This window comes from Phyllostomus discolor, chromosome 2 (assembly GCF_004126475.2).
Source record: "Phyllostomus discolor isolate MPI-MPIP mPhyDis1 chromosome 2, mPhyDis1.pri.v3, whole genome shotgun sequence".
In the NCBI taxonomy this organism is placed as follows: Eukaryota; Metazoa; Chordata; class Mammalia; order Chiroptera; family Phyllostomidae; genus Phyllostomus; species Phyllostomus discolor.
In genome coordinates this window covers 109379161-109392152 of record NC_040904.2, presented here as the reverse complement: position 1 = coordinate 109392152, position 12992 = coordinate 109379161, and the positions used below count along the sequence as shown (strand labels likewise).

General features: G+C 46.2%; 2 protein-coding genes across 2 annotated transcripts; both read left to right on the top strand.

The window, feature by feature from the left end:
• Positions 1-263: 263 nt before the first annotated feature.
• On the top strand, positions 264-8800 carry LOC118498365 (maestro heat-like repeat-containing protein family member 1). Its single transcript, XM_036016243.1, has 4 exons — positions 264-463; positions 1048-1161; positions 4054-4170; positions 8750-8800. The coding sequence occupies exons 1-4, from the start codon at positions 392-394 to the stop codon at positions 8798-8800; spliced, it is 354 nt and encodes a 117-aa protein (XP_035872136.1). The 5' UTR covers positions 264-391.
• Positions 8801-9225: 425 nt separating this feature from the next.
• Positions 9226-12746, top strand: LOC118498364 (maestro heat-like repeat family member 5). Its single transcript, XM_036016242.1, has 5 exons — positions 9226-9374; positions 10093-10218; positions 10496-10575; positions 11159-11294; positions 12612-12746. The coding sequence occupies exons 1-5, from the start codon at positions 9246-9248 to the stop codon at positions 12744-12746; spliced, it is 606 nt and encodes a 201-aa protein (XP_035872135.1). The 5' UTR covers positions 9226-9245.
• Positions 12747-12992: the final 246 nt, after the last annotated feature.

Below are 12992 nucleotides of genomic sequence, written 5' to 3'. Positions count from 1 at the left end.
AAAGTTTAGGATGGACCTTCCTTGGGGTGAGGAACACTGGGATCAGCCTCTCTGTCCCTCTGAGATACTGTTGAATGGGTCTACTTATTTGGGTGATGCTTGGCACTGAGCAGATATGCAGTCCAGAGTTCTGTGGCTCCAGAGTTCCCAGAGTGACTCCTGCCCCTTCTTATGGGTAGAGAATCAAGGAAGAGTGTGGGTTTTGGAAATGGACAGACCAGTTTTGTATCCTTGCTCTGACACTGGCCAGCTGTGTCTGTTTGACCTTTGGGAAGCCATTCATCTTCTAGAGCCCTGTGAAGTGGGAGAGCAGTTATCCTGTAGGCTGAGTGCTGCATGGTCTTTAAGAGCTTTTCCCCCCTTCCTGGGGCCTTATGGTTGGGCGGGTCCCATGCTCTTTCCTTTGTTAGATCACTCTGAGGAGAACCTGAGTCAGAAGGAATGGGACGACAGGCTGCTCCCGGTAAGCAGTCCCCAAGAGCTACCTTCCTCCACGCTTGCTTCCTTTTCCCTCTTCAGGATCCTGAGGGAGAAGAGCCTTAGGACCTCTAGAGAAAGAGGATCAGGGAAGCTCTTTCTGTGGTCCCTTGCCTCCTGGCCCTGCCTCAGTCCCTGACTCTATCTTCATCCTCAACTCACCTTCCACACCCTCAAGGGGAGTAAGGGAAAAGGTCCTACCTGTGTGTCTTTGGGCAAGTCACTTAGCCTTTGCATGCTTTAGGTTCTTCATCTGTAAAGTGCAAGTTCCTTTCATCTTCCAGACTGAAACAGGATGACATTGGAGCGGGCCTTGTAAATTGCAAAAGGCCTCACACGCATAACTGGCATTATCATCATTGTCACATGTTATCATTCTCCAGTCCTGATGGGCCCCACCATGTAGTTCACCCCACACGTACAGGCCATGTACATGTACATGACCCCTGCCTCTTTTTCCATGTGTACAGACCATGACCCCTGTCTCTTGCTTCTTCTTGACCCCGCTTCTGTGGGGCAGAGAAGCCCTGCCACTGTCGTTTGTGGTCCTTGTCCCTTCCTCTTCCTCAGTTTTTAAGTCAGTCTTTAGTGGCCATTGATGATGACAACTGGCTGCAGCAGCTGGTCAGAGTCGTGTTGAAGATGATAACTTCCTTCAGCGATGATGGAGACAGAGACGACAAGGTGTGTCTGGGTGTGTGGTGGTTGCAAGGGAGGAGGTTGGGGTAGAGGCTGTGGGTGGAGGAGTCTGGTGGTCACACAGGGGGTGATACATGTGTGGAGTACAGGCTGTGGGGGAAGAGCAATCAGGTGTTCCTGCATCCTGGGAATTGAGGGGTGGAGAGGATGAGGAGCTGGTAGCCCTACTGGCACTTCAGAAACACCCAAAGTGCTTTGCATTTGCTTAGTGTCTTAGGCTTTTTTCAAGAACTTAGCCCTCTGCTGTCTCCATTGCACCTCTTGGTATTCTATAACAGAACAGAGCTGGTACTTGGGTGCAGTGGAAAAATCATTGATTATAAAGTCAGATTTATTCAAGTTAATCCAAGTAATAGTTGAGGGTACACTGTAGACCAGGGACTGTGCTTTGTGTTGGGGATACAAAGCTTAAGAAGAAATAGAGGCTCTCTTGCACAGAGCACAAGGTCTGTGGTGGCGAAGGCCTGGGGTCCTGTACTGGCTTTTCCATGTGCTCCTGGGTTAGCATCCATGAGGTTTCAGTGGCCTCACTTGGGAAGAAGCAAAAGTAGCATCTGCATCACAGGAGAGTGAATGAGAATTGAACAAGGTTAGCTGTGAAGGTACTTTATTAACTCAAAAGCCTAACAACCTGGTAGCTGTCATCACACCTATGTTGCAGATGAAGAAATACAACCAAGAAAGAGTTAGAGTCTTGAGCAAATTGTTGGTAATACCAGCACCTGAATCCAGGTCTCCTGATTTTGAACCTTGTTTTCCTGTCACCAAGCAACACTTTTTGGTCTCTGGGGGTGGGTGGAGGGGGGGTGGCGGTTCCAGGAAAGAGACCGTATTTCCAAGACTATTTTCTCTCTAATTACTAACAAATATTTACATTTCCATGACCTCTGCCAGAGGGGAGGTGAAAAGAGGGGAATGGTGGAAAGAAAGGGAAGGGACTAGTGAAAGCACACGTATGAGTCACCCATGGACATGGACAACGGTGTGGGGACTGACTATGGGAGCAAGGGTGGGCTTGGTGGAGGAGGGAAAAGGGGAAAAATTTGGCACAACTCTAATAGAATAAACAAGAATCAAAAAAAGCTATTCGGTGGTTTTCAAACCTTCAAGCTCCTATTCAGTTTACACTGGGACATATGAAGTAATTTAACTGGGGGGTTAAGACTGTGGGGTCCCCTGTTGTCAATATGATTTGAATGTGCAAATGTCTAAGTTAAAATTTATTTTGATAGCTCAAGAAAACCACAAAACAAATATTTATGAAGCATCTAGTATATACACATCTTTGTGGTTGGTAGAGATACCAAATGCACCAAGCAGGAATTCTGATCTTATTAAGTTATTAACATGTGTACTAAATACCTGTAGCAAAACAGGCAGTGGACTGGCACAGGGTCTTCATATATGTAAGATGAGACACTGCCTGCCTTCAGGAAACCACTGTCTGCTTGAGTGAATGGACAAGGAAATGGGCAGTCATTCTAAGTGTTGTGTCAGGGTGGGAAAATGCACTGTGTGCTTGGGAGCACAGGGGAGGCCTGCAGGGGCTGGACAGAGAAGCTTTCTCAGAGAAGTCCACTCTGTAGGTTTACTCAGGAAGGTTGTGATTTTAGCACTGAAAGTTTGGCATCCCGGGGAACTGCCTTTGTCCTAGGCAAACTAGGAAGGTGAGTTTCCTGCAGAGGAGTGAGTAAGTCCTGGAAGATGAGTTGTCATTTGCCAGCTACACAGAAAAGTAGGTGCCTTAGGTCAGGTGAAGATTCTTGTCAAGTGACTTAGCAAGTAAGTAGAGTGGGCAGGAGAGGCTAAGCAAAGCTGTGGCCTCATCCCCTGGGAGCCCTGGGTGGAAACTGCCCAGGAGAGTCTCTCCTGCCTGGAAACAAGAGAGGGGGCTTTTATAGCCAGCCCCTCAATTTAGTCTGTCACTGGCTCCAGGTTTCCAAGGTTGGTTGGTCAGGGCAGGGACAGGAGACAGAACAGTGTAGTAAGCAATGAAGCAATGTAGCTCCCAGGACCCCAGGGCAAGGAGGTCCTCCCCTCCAACCCCGCTCACCTCAGGGCAGGTCTCTCCCTGAAGGCTTCAGGTTGTAGCTGTTCACAAAAGTGCCTGCAGCCAGTTGAAGGGGGAGAACCCTAAAGTCTGAAGGACATACCATTAGCATTTGCCAGAAGGGGAAAAGATGCCCATAGAGGGGCTATTTGGGAGTGCATTAAGATACTCACTGCACAGCTGTAGGTCCTGTTTGGCTGCTGCGTCTGGCACTGTTAGCACTGGTGGCAGAGCAATGAACTGGATAGATACTGCTCCTGAACTTGATTCTCACCTGAGATATGGTGAGCTGGAGGTAAGAGAAGGCTCACTGAGGTGGGAATGAGACATTTTGAAGAGCCTAAGGAAGAAGGTTCTAGACAGAGAAATAAGAAGTGCAGAGACCCTGAGGTAGGGACTGTGTGAGTCTAGTGACTGGTATTACAAGGTTGGCTGGGCAAGGTGTAGTAAGCAAGGACAAAGGCCACTGAAATTCAGAGGAGGAAAAGAGAAGGGCTACAGAAGAGTACCTTTCCAATTATGCAATTTTTATTGTAAATTTATGCAAATTTAAGGAACTGTCTTTTATTTCTTGGGTGGAAATGGGAAGTATGTGCAGGAGGGGAGGCTTGTGAAGGGTGATCCCTAAGATGCTGAGAAATTAGGAATGCAGCTTTCTTTTCCCCTTCACCCCTGCTCCGTGGGATTGCTGCCTTATCCAGATGCCTCAGAGGCCAAGAGGACTGGGTGGAGGATGGGGCTATTGGTGAAGGTGGTGGCTAGTGTTGGAAATACCTGCCTTAACCTTATCCCAAGCTATGCATGGCCCTGTCCCCTACCTTTCCTAGGCTTTCCTGTATAAATTCTTTGGCTTCTCCCTGCGGACCTCAAGGAATGAGGAAGTGATCAAGATGTTGCTGTCTGCCCTGCTCCACACTTCCCATGAGGAGCTGCAGGACAGGGAGGTGAGGCAGAGTGCACTGGCAGAGGGGGAGCATTTTCAGTTTGAGAGGCAGGCTGGCAAGGTGGCTAGAGGCTGGAACCTGGCAAGCCAGACCACCTGGGTTGGAATCCCAGCCCTGTCACCTATTAGCTGTGTGCCCTTGAGCAACTTCTCTCTGCACCTCAGTTTCCTCCTCTATAAGATGGGGCTATGGGACTTATAGGATATTTCCTAAAAAGTTTTTTTTTAATTTTGAAATCATTTTATACTTAAAGAAAAGTTGCAAAAACAAAAGCCAAAGAACTCCTGTTTATTCTTCTCCCAACAAATTCTCTCTGCAAAATCTTAATGTTTTTCCATGTTTGCTTTATCATCTCCCATACAAAATATATAATTTATTTATTTATAAGTTGTTATTGCATCTTCTGAACCTGAAATGATGCTGCAGTCATGATGCTCATTTACTACTAAATACCTTGGTGTATGTTACCTAAAAATAAGGATATCCTCTTACATAAGCCCAGTACAGTAACCAAAATCAGGAAATTATTGTTGCTACAGCACTATTATCTCATTTATAGATCCAATTTGAAAATCATCAATTGTCCCAACAATGTGTTTCAGAGCAAAAGAAAAACATTCTTTTCTGTGGTCTACAGTCTAATTCAGAATCAAACACTGCATTCAGTTGTCATTTCCTTTATTGTTCTTTAATCTGGAACAAGTTCCTCATCTTTATTTTTCATGACCTTGACATTTTAAAGATTTCATTTCTTTATTTTCAGGGAGAGAGAGGGGAAGGGAGGTAGAAAGAGAAGGAAAGGAACACTGACATGTGGGAAGAATATTGATTGGTTGCCTCTTGCGTAAGTCCCGACTGGGGTCCGAACTCACAACCCAGGCTTGTGCCCTGACTGGCATCGAGCCTGGGACATTTCGCTTTGTGGGACAGAGCCAACCCATGGAGCCACACCAGTCACGGCCATGATCTTGACATTTTAAAAGTGTACAGATCGTTAATTTTGCAGAATGTGCCTAGGTTTTGGTTTGTTTCATATTTCCTCATGATTAGATTCAGACTGCGCATTTTTGGTGGAATCCCACAGAAGTGACATGTGTTATAGGATGGTTTTGAGGATAAAATGTAAAAGCACTGGGAAGAATGCCTGGCACCCAAGCACTCTCCACATGTTGATGAGTTGTGCATTGGTGTCCATGCTCTGAGGCCTCCCCTTTCTGTGGCCCTTCCCCTGCCAGATCCTCAGAGCACCCATCACCATCCTGGGCAGCAGCAGTGACTCTCCAAGCCCAAGGTGCAAGCACTATCAATGGGGAGATGACACATACAGGAAGGAGATAGCTAACTACACGGAATGGCCTACTAAAGGCTACGTGACGTGAACTGTTGCTGAGGCATACTGGCCATGTGGGCTGCCTGGGGCTTGGGCTGGTTGAGGCCAGTTTCAAAGAAGGAGGGAGGCAGTCATTCCCACTTGACATAACAGTGTGAGTCAAGACTCTGGGTCAGGAGCTTTTGGGGGCCCATCTAGAGAACAGTCAGAGGTCTAGTGGGACTGGAATGCAGAGTTCTTTGACAGGGAAGTAAAAGTGAACTCTGCTAGTACCTGGGGACAAGCTGAACACAGAAGAGAAAGACAAGAGGAAGAGGACATCCAGGATGGTTCCTGGGTTTCTGGCATCTCAGTGGGAAAAGAAGAGTATCCTTCACTGAGACCAGGAACCCAGGACAAAAGGGGGAGGAAGACAATGCATTCAGTTTTTGACCAGCAGGGGTTGGGGGTGCCAGGTGGAGATGTCCACTAGTCATATAAATTCGGTACTCCGATCTGGGCTGGGTGTCTAGATTTAGGAAACATGTTTTCTCCCTCTGCAAAACGGTGTCCCTAAAAGCATTAGTGTGAGGATCCATGAAATGACAGTATAAGGCTGGTGCAAACTAAACACTAATATTCTGATGATGTCAGTTAGGATGATGATAATGATGATGATGACCAGGATGAGTGGAAACCATGGCTAAGGGGGATGTAGGAAGAGGGACAGGATAGAACACCCTTCTTTTTAAAAATTAATTTATTTTTATTGTATTTTTCCATTACCATTTAGTCTCCTTAACCACCACCCCCACAATCATCACTCCTTTGTCCATGTCCTTGAGTCCTTTTTTCCTTTTGTTCAATCCCTCTACCTCCTAACCACACCCCCATAGCTGTCAGCCTGCTCTCTATCTATGAGTCTGTCTCTATGTTGCCTGTTATTTCAGTTTGTTCTTTAGATTCCACATATGTGTGAAATCACTTGGTATTTGTCTTACTCTGGCTTATTTCACTTAGCATAACATTGTTGAGATCCATCCATACTGTTGCAAAGGGATAAATTTTCTTCTTTTGCAGCTGAGTAATATTTCATTGTGTAAATGTCCCATCGTTGTTTTTTTGCTCATCTATGAATAGACACTGTGGCTGCTTCTATATCTTGGTGATTGTCAATAATGCTGCAGTGAACATAGGGGTGCTTATGTTCTATCAAATTAGTGTTTTGGATTCCTTCGGATATATTCTCAGAAGTGGGATCACTGGGTCAAAATGCAGATCCATTTTTAATTTTTTGAGGTATCTACATACTGCTTTCCACAGTGGCTGCTCCAGTCTGTATTTCCACAAAGAGTGCAAAGGGGTTCCCCTTTCTCCACATCCTCACCAGCACTTGTTTGTTGATGTATTGATGATGGCCATTTTGACAGGTGTGAGATGATATCTCATTGTGATTTTAACTTGCGTTTCTCTGATGACTAGTGAACTCGAGCATCTTTTCATATGTGTATTGGCCATCTGTAGGTCTTCTTCGAAGAAGGCTCTATTCAGGTCCTTAGCCCATTTTTCAATTGTGTTGTAGGTATTTTTGGTGTTGAGTTTCATAAGTTCTTCATAAATTGGATATTAGCCTCTTATCAGATATATTGGCAAATATGTTCTCCTGTCCTGTGGGCTTTCTTTTTATTTTGTTGATGTTTTCCTTTGGTATGTAGAAAATTTTTAGTTTGATATACTCCCATTTGATTATTTTTTCTTTTGTTTCCATTGCCAGGGGAGATATATCTGATAAAATATTGCTATGAGCTATGTCTGAGATTTTGCTGACTATGTTATCTTCTAGGATTTTTATGGTTCGGCCTCTAATGTTTAAGTCTTTAATCCATTTTGAATTTATTCTTGTGTGTGGTGTAAAAATCTGGTCTAGTTTCATTTTTATGCACATATCTGTCCAGTTTTCCCAACACCATTTATTAAATGAACTGTCTTTAGCTCATTGTATGTACTTCATTCCTCTGTTGAATATTAATTGACTCTAAAGTGTGGGTTTATTTCTGGGCTTTGTATTCTGTTCCATTGATCTATGTGTCTGTTTTTATGCCAGTACCATGCTGTTTTGATTATTATGGCCTTATAGTATGGTTCAACATTAGGTAGCATGATTCCTCCAACTTTGTTCTTCTGTCTCAGGATCGCTGTTGCTATGTGTGGCCTATGCATAGAACCCCCTTTTGATACTCCACTAGTCCCTCCTTTCTAACCAGGTAAAGATTTCCCTTCATCTACTTGGAGTAAGAGTCTACAAGTCCTGCTAAAATCTCACCCCTTCTTGAGGATCTGTGTCCTGGAGCCAGTCAGTGTCCCAAGGTCCTCCACTCTTCCTTCTCTTGCTGCAGAATCTTAATGGTGGCCTTTGCAGTACGAATGAACCATTGGCAAACAGCTGGCACCTGCATGTCTGTGTTGAGCATTTCTTTGGCTCTGTGCCCAGGCATCCTCATTGAATAAGCTCTCAGGAGAACCTTGGCTGACACTGTAGTCAAAGGGACCTTTATGAGACAGAGGGATTTAAGCTGAAGACTTTCCCTGGTGGGAACCAGAGAGTCCCCAAGCCCTAGTGCTTTTGCCTCTCTCTAGTTGTTGATTCCAAGATCCACTTCTAGCTCCAACTTTCAGATCCACTGGCACAGAAAACATTTCCACTTGGTGGTTGTGACACACCTCCCATACAACACATCCAGGGACTCACTTCTTCCTCTCCCTCCAGCCCAGACAGGCTCCTCATTTCACCTGCCTATTTCAGTCAGAGTTACTGCTGTCTTCTTTTCTTCTAAACTAGAAATATGGCCATTGTCTGTGTCTTCCCTCTCTTCCATCTCCTCTCTGATTAGCTACCCAATGCTGTCAATAAGAAGCCTGAGATGTGTTATTCCCCCTCTATTCCCTTGTCACAACAAACATTCTCTGAATTCCTAGTACATATAAAAGTATTCTCAATTGTGCAATACTGGATTTGATAATATCAAGATTTTTTTAAACCTGTGATTCTAATTTCTTTTTATTCATTGTCTTCTTGAATTAGTTCTTTCAAAGATATTTTGTTCTCCATCTGGATTTTAAGCAGTGCAAGTCTAGGCAAATGAATTTCCCTTCCATTTCTTTTCCCTCCTTTCCTCTCCTTTTCTCTCTCTAAATCCCACTTCTGGGGAGCATAGCAGGTGCTTGGCTCACCCTGAGCTGTAGCATGGGGTTGAGGCCTCCCTGTTACAGGGCATTGCTGTGGCACTCAGTTTTTCATGTCCAGGAAACATCGGAAGTTAGTCCTGGAAGAAGTGGGACTGTATAATGCTGCCCTCACTGACAAGGACTCATTGCCCATCCTGAAATGGATTAAGGTGATACCATTCCAGAGGGCTCTGTCCACCTCCCACACAGAGCCTTCCAAGGCATCCCCATCACCCCAGCCTCCCACTTCTCTGAGGCTTCTCTAGAAGGGCTTCTCTTTCCCTCTGACCAAATGTGAGAAAGATTCTCCTGCCCCTCCCTTTCTCTTGCTCCCTCCTGCCACACTTTAGGCCCTGGTATCACTAGCTGCATGCCCTCTTCTCCCAGCTGCTCACCAGCCCACCAACCCATCTTCCCTCCCACAACCTCTGAGCCACCTTTTCCTTCTGAACTTGTTTCCCTGTCAGGCAATATGGGTTAGGTAAGAAGGAGCCAAGTTTTCCCTTTTCCCCTACAGGAACATCAGCGAAGGAAATGGGCAATGGTATGCAATACCATCTGTTTCATTTACGGCAAAATAATTGTAAAGCACAAGGGAGCCATCTTTATACATTTAGATGGCATCCTGGCCTTGGTCCTGCAACACTACCACAACTGCATTTTGGAGAAGGTACTTCCTGTTCACTCTGCTTCTCCAGCATCCCTTCTCTGCCATCTCTTCACCTGCCCTTTCAGAAAAACACCTGGCCTTGAATGGCAGTCAGGGTGTGGGGCTAGTACAGTTACTTCTCCCATATTTCTATCCTTTCACTTAATGCCACTGGAGACTCTAACTGGCCAAGCAGGGACCACAGGAATTTTGAGTCTGTTAAAAAATGTCTCCTTCCACAGTAGCAAGCTACATAATGTGCCTTTGGGCTGTTCACTGCCTTCTCCGATGAAGGGATGAATAAAGCTTAAATCCCCTTATAGTCATAGGAGGAAGGGTTTAGGGAAGGTGAAGGAGCCGCATACTATTCTCCTGCCTTTGCTGTTTGTCCGCAGCATGGATCCCCAGGGATAGAGATGAAGCCCTTTCCATTCCCAGCTACACATATTTCAGAAGAACTTATCCACAGGGAAGACACTATCTTGAGAGACAAGGAACCTAAATCTATCCTAATTTAGGAGTTCTACGAGGGGGACTCAGGAAGGGGGTTGGTGAGCAGGCTGGCCCCATGCCCCACAGGGATGTCCTCGGCTACCCTCACAGGGAAGACTCAGAGTTTCATTCTGAGGAAGGCTACAGAAGGCTTAGTTCCTCATCTCCCAGACTTGCTATAGGTAGTGTGCCCTGGTCCCAGGGTCATGCTCACCTTGGAAGTCTATGAGCTTCCTGGTTCATTCAGGACAAGAACCTGCAGCAGGATTACCTGGACGCCCTTACTATCCTGACCAACATCCTGAGCAGCCAGCAGTACTTGGCCTGTGGATTCAGTTTCCCCCAGAAACTGTCATTAATAAGCCTCATGGTGGTAAGTACCTCTCAGGAGGATGGAGGTGGGAAAGCAGAGAGGAGGGAGGACAGGTCTCATGGGAATCACTGGTAGCACTCCTCGGCTAGGGGAAGGTGAGGCTGGAAGTCAGAGAGGCGCGCTGTCCTCAGAGTCTGGAGGTTCCTAGAAATTCTAGATCCCATCTTCTGATGGACACAGCCTAGAGCAGGGGGACACAGAGGCAGATGGGAAAAACATGTTTGCCACCCGTGTGTGTGTGTGTGTGTGTGTGTGTGTGTGCGTGTTTGTGGGACAGGAGCTGATCAGCGAGGAGCCATTGGACTCCATCTCCAGCCCCATTATACAGAAGGCAATGAACATCATCGCTGACTTCAGGTAACAACATGCCATCCACTCTGTCTTCTCTGCCCTGGTTCTATTACTGCTCTTCATTCCCTAGTCGACCCCCACCGCTTATTTTCTGCCTCTGCCTCTAGCATAAGGGAGTAGTAGAAATTGACTGGACAATGTCTGCCACTTTTTTTGCAAGGATTTTTTGGATGGGATTTTCAGAGCACCTGGCAGGGACAACCTGGAGACAGGACTTGCTGTCACTCCTTCCCAGGCTTCCCTTTGCTTTCAGGGCTGCCCCAACTAGGCACCTCCATCTCCATCACTGAGGCCCATTCTCTGAAAACCTCTGGGGAACTGAAGAGCAATATATCCTCCCTAATTAGCAGTACCCTTTCCTGTGAGAGTCATGCCTCACCTCTTCCCCTTAGTTCCCTTCTTTCCACCTTCCTGGTTGCTTTCACCTTTTCTTAGTTTCCTCCTTTTCCTCTTATTACTCTTTCTTCTGATATCTTCCTCTTCCTTGCTCCCACTTACCCTTCTGTCTCTACCATCCCTTTCTTTACCTTCCTCAGCAGTTATTACCAACCACCATGGTCTAGTTACACTTCTCCTCCCTGTTTCCTAGGATGCTGGGGCCCCTCTTAGAGGTGGAACAAGGAATAGAGCTGCTCCGATTGTGCTTCAGGAGTGTGTTCTGCCTGCCGTCTGAAGACGTGTTGCAAAAGGACGCATCCAGTCCGGAGGAGGCCCAGGCCAATGTGGTAAGTCTGAGGTTTATCTCTTTGACTTTAGTTTTTTATTTTTAAAGTTTTATTTTATTGATTGTGCTATTATACTTGTCCCAATTTTACCCCTTTTTCCCCTCCACCCAGCACCACCCACTCCCTCAGGTGTTGTTCATGTCCCTGGGTCATGTGAATAAGTTCTTTGGCTACTCCATTCCCTGTACTGTACTTTGCATCCCTTTGGCTATTCTGTAATGACCTACTTGTACTTCTTGATCCCCTCACCTCTTCACTCACTCCCCCACACCCCTAACCCATCCCACAACCATCAAAACGATCTCTGTATATATGATTGTGCCTCTGTTCTTGTTTGCTTAGTTTCTTGTTTAGATTCAATTGTTGAAAGATAGCAACTGAATTTGCTTGATTTTCTTCAAGATCAGTTGGTCTCTTCACCTTGGGCTTTCTTTTCATCAGTGGTCTTGTGACTCTTCCTTTTTACTTCATATTTATTTATGTTATGAAGAAAGAACTGGTACACACAGAAAGGGCTGAGGTGGGAAGATTCCTCTGGTTGTGTCCCCATGGGGCTCTCCCCAGTGTAAATCTGGTCAGGGTGAGGAGGGTATTTTGACAGGACTTCCCTGTGTGTATGTATGTCGGGGGGGGCAGACTCGGAATTCCCAGTGCCCGGTAAGAACAGCTCTACCCTGAGGTGGGTTTTTTTTCAGTCCTTTATTGCAGGGAAAGCTGCCTTTCTTACTCTTTCCCCCTGCTTTTCAATTTTAGTGGTCTGCATCTATCACAAGTGTTGCCTTGGTTCTCCCAGCAGGCCTACCATTAGAAGCACTCCTTGGCAGCTTATCTACTTTCTTTATAAGTTTTGGGCAAGGCCACTCAGTTCACTAAAGGGTGAGAGGGAGAAATCCACTCTCTTAGCTTTTGTGAATCAGTTACCAGCAGCCAACTGCCAGGTCGGTCCTCTTCCCCCTGGAACCAGCCACCTCTGAGTCAGGGCCTCTTACTGAAGCTGCCCTCACTGGGAGCAGAGTCCCAGATGAGCTCAAGGTGGGGACCGTGATGGAGTGGCCAAGGGTAGTAGCTATGTTGTCAGGGATCTCCCAGTCCACCAGGACAACTGCCCAGCAGGGAGACATTTGGCTCTGGTGAAAACAACAGAGAAATCTATTGAAGTGAGTGGCAGGAGAATAGCGCTTGGAATGTAGGGGATGATTTTGGAGCAGGCTTTCTCAAGGGAGGCTTCCTAGACAGCCAGAATACTGAGCAGAGTATCTAGAAGGAGGGTTGGGCCTGAGAGCTTGGCAACTGTTTGAGTCCCTTTTCCCCCCTCAGGATCTATTTAACATGACCACAGGATCCCTCCAAAGGCTCATGGAGGCAATTATGACTGAGATGCCCACATGGATCAAGGACTACTTGGGGGTCAATGGGGAGAAGCCCCTGGAAGTTGACATATTAGTTTCCTAGGGCTGTTGTAATGAAGTGCTGCAACTGAAGGGCTCCACACAGCATGCTGTCACAGTCATAAAGGATAGAAGTCCAAAATCAAGGTTCCTACTAGAATCTCTGAAAGGTAGTCTGTTCCAGGCACCTCCTCTAGCCTCCAGTGATTCCTATTCCTAGTAACCCGTGCAGCATCTGCTGATCTAGACACAAATCATTGCAATCTCTGTCTCCTTTTTTTTCTGCAAGGCATTCTCCCCTATGCATGTA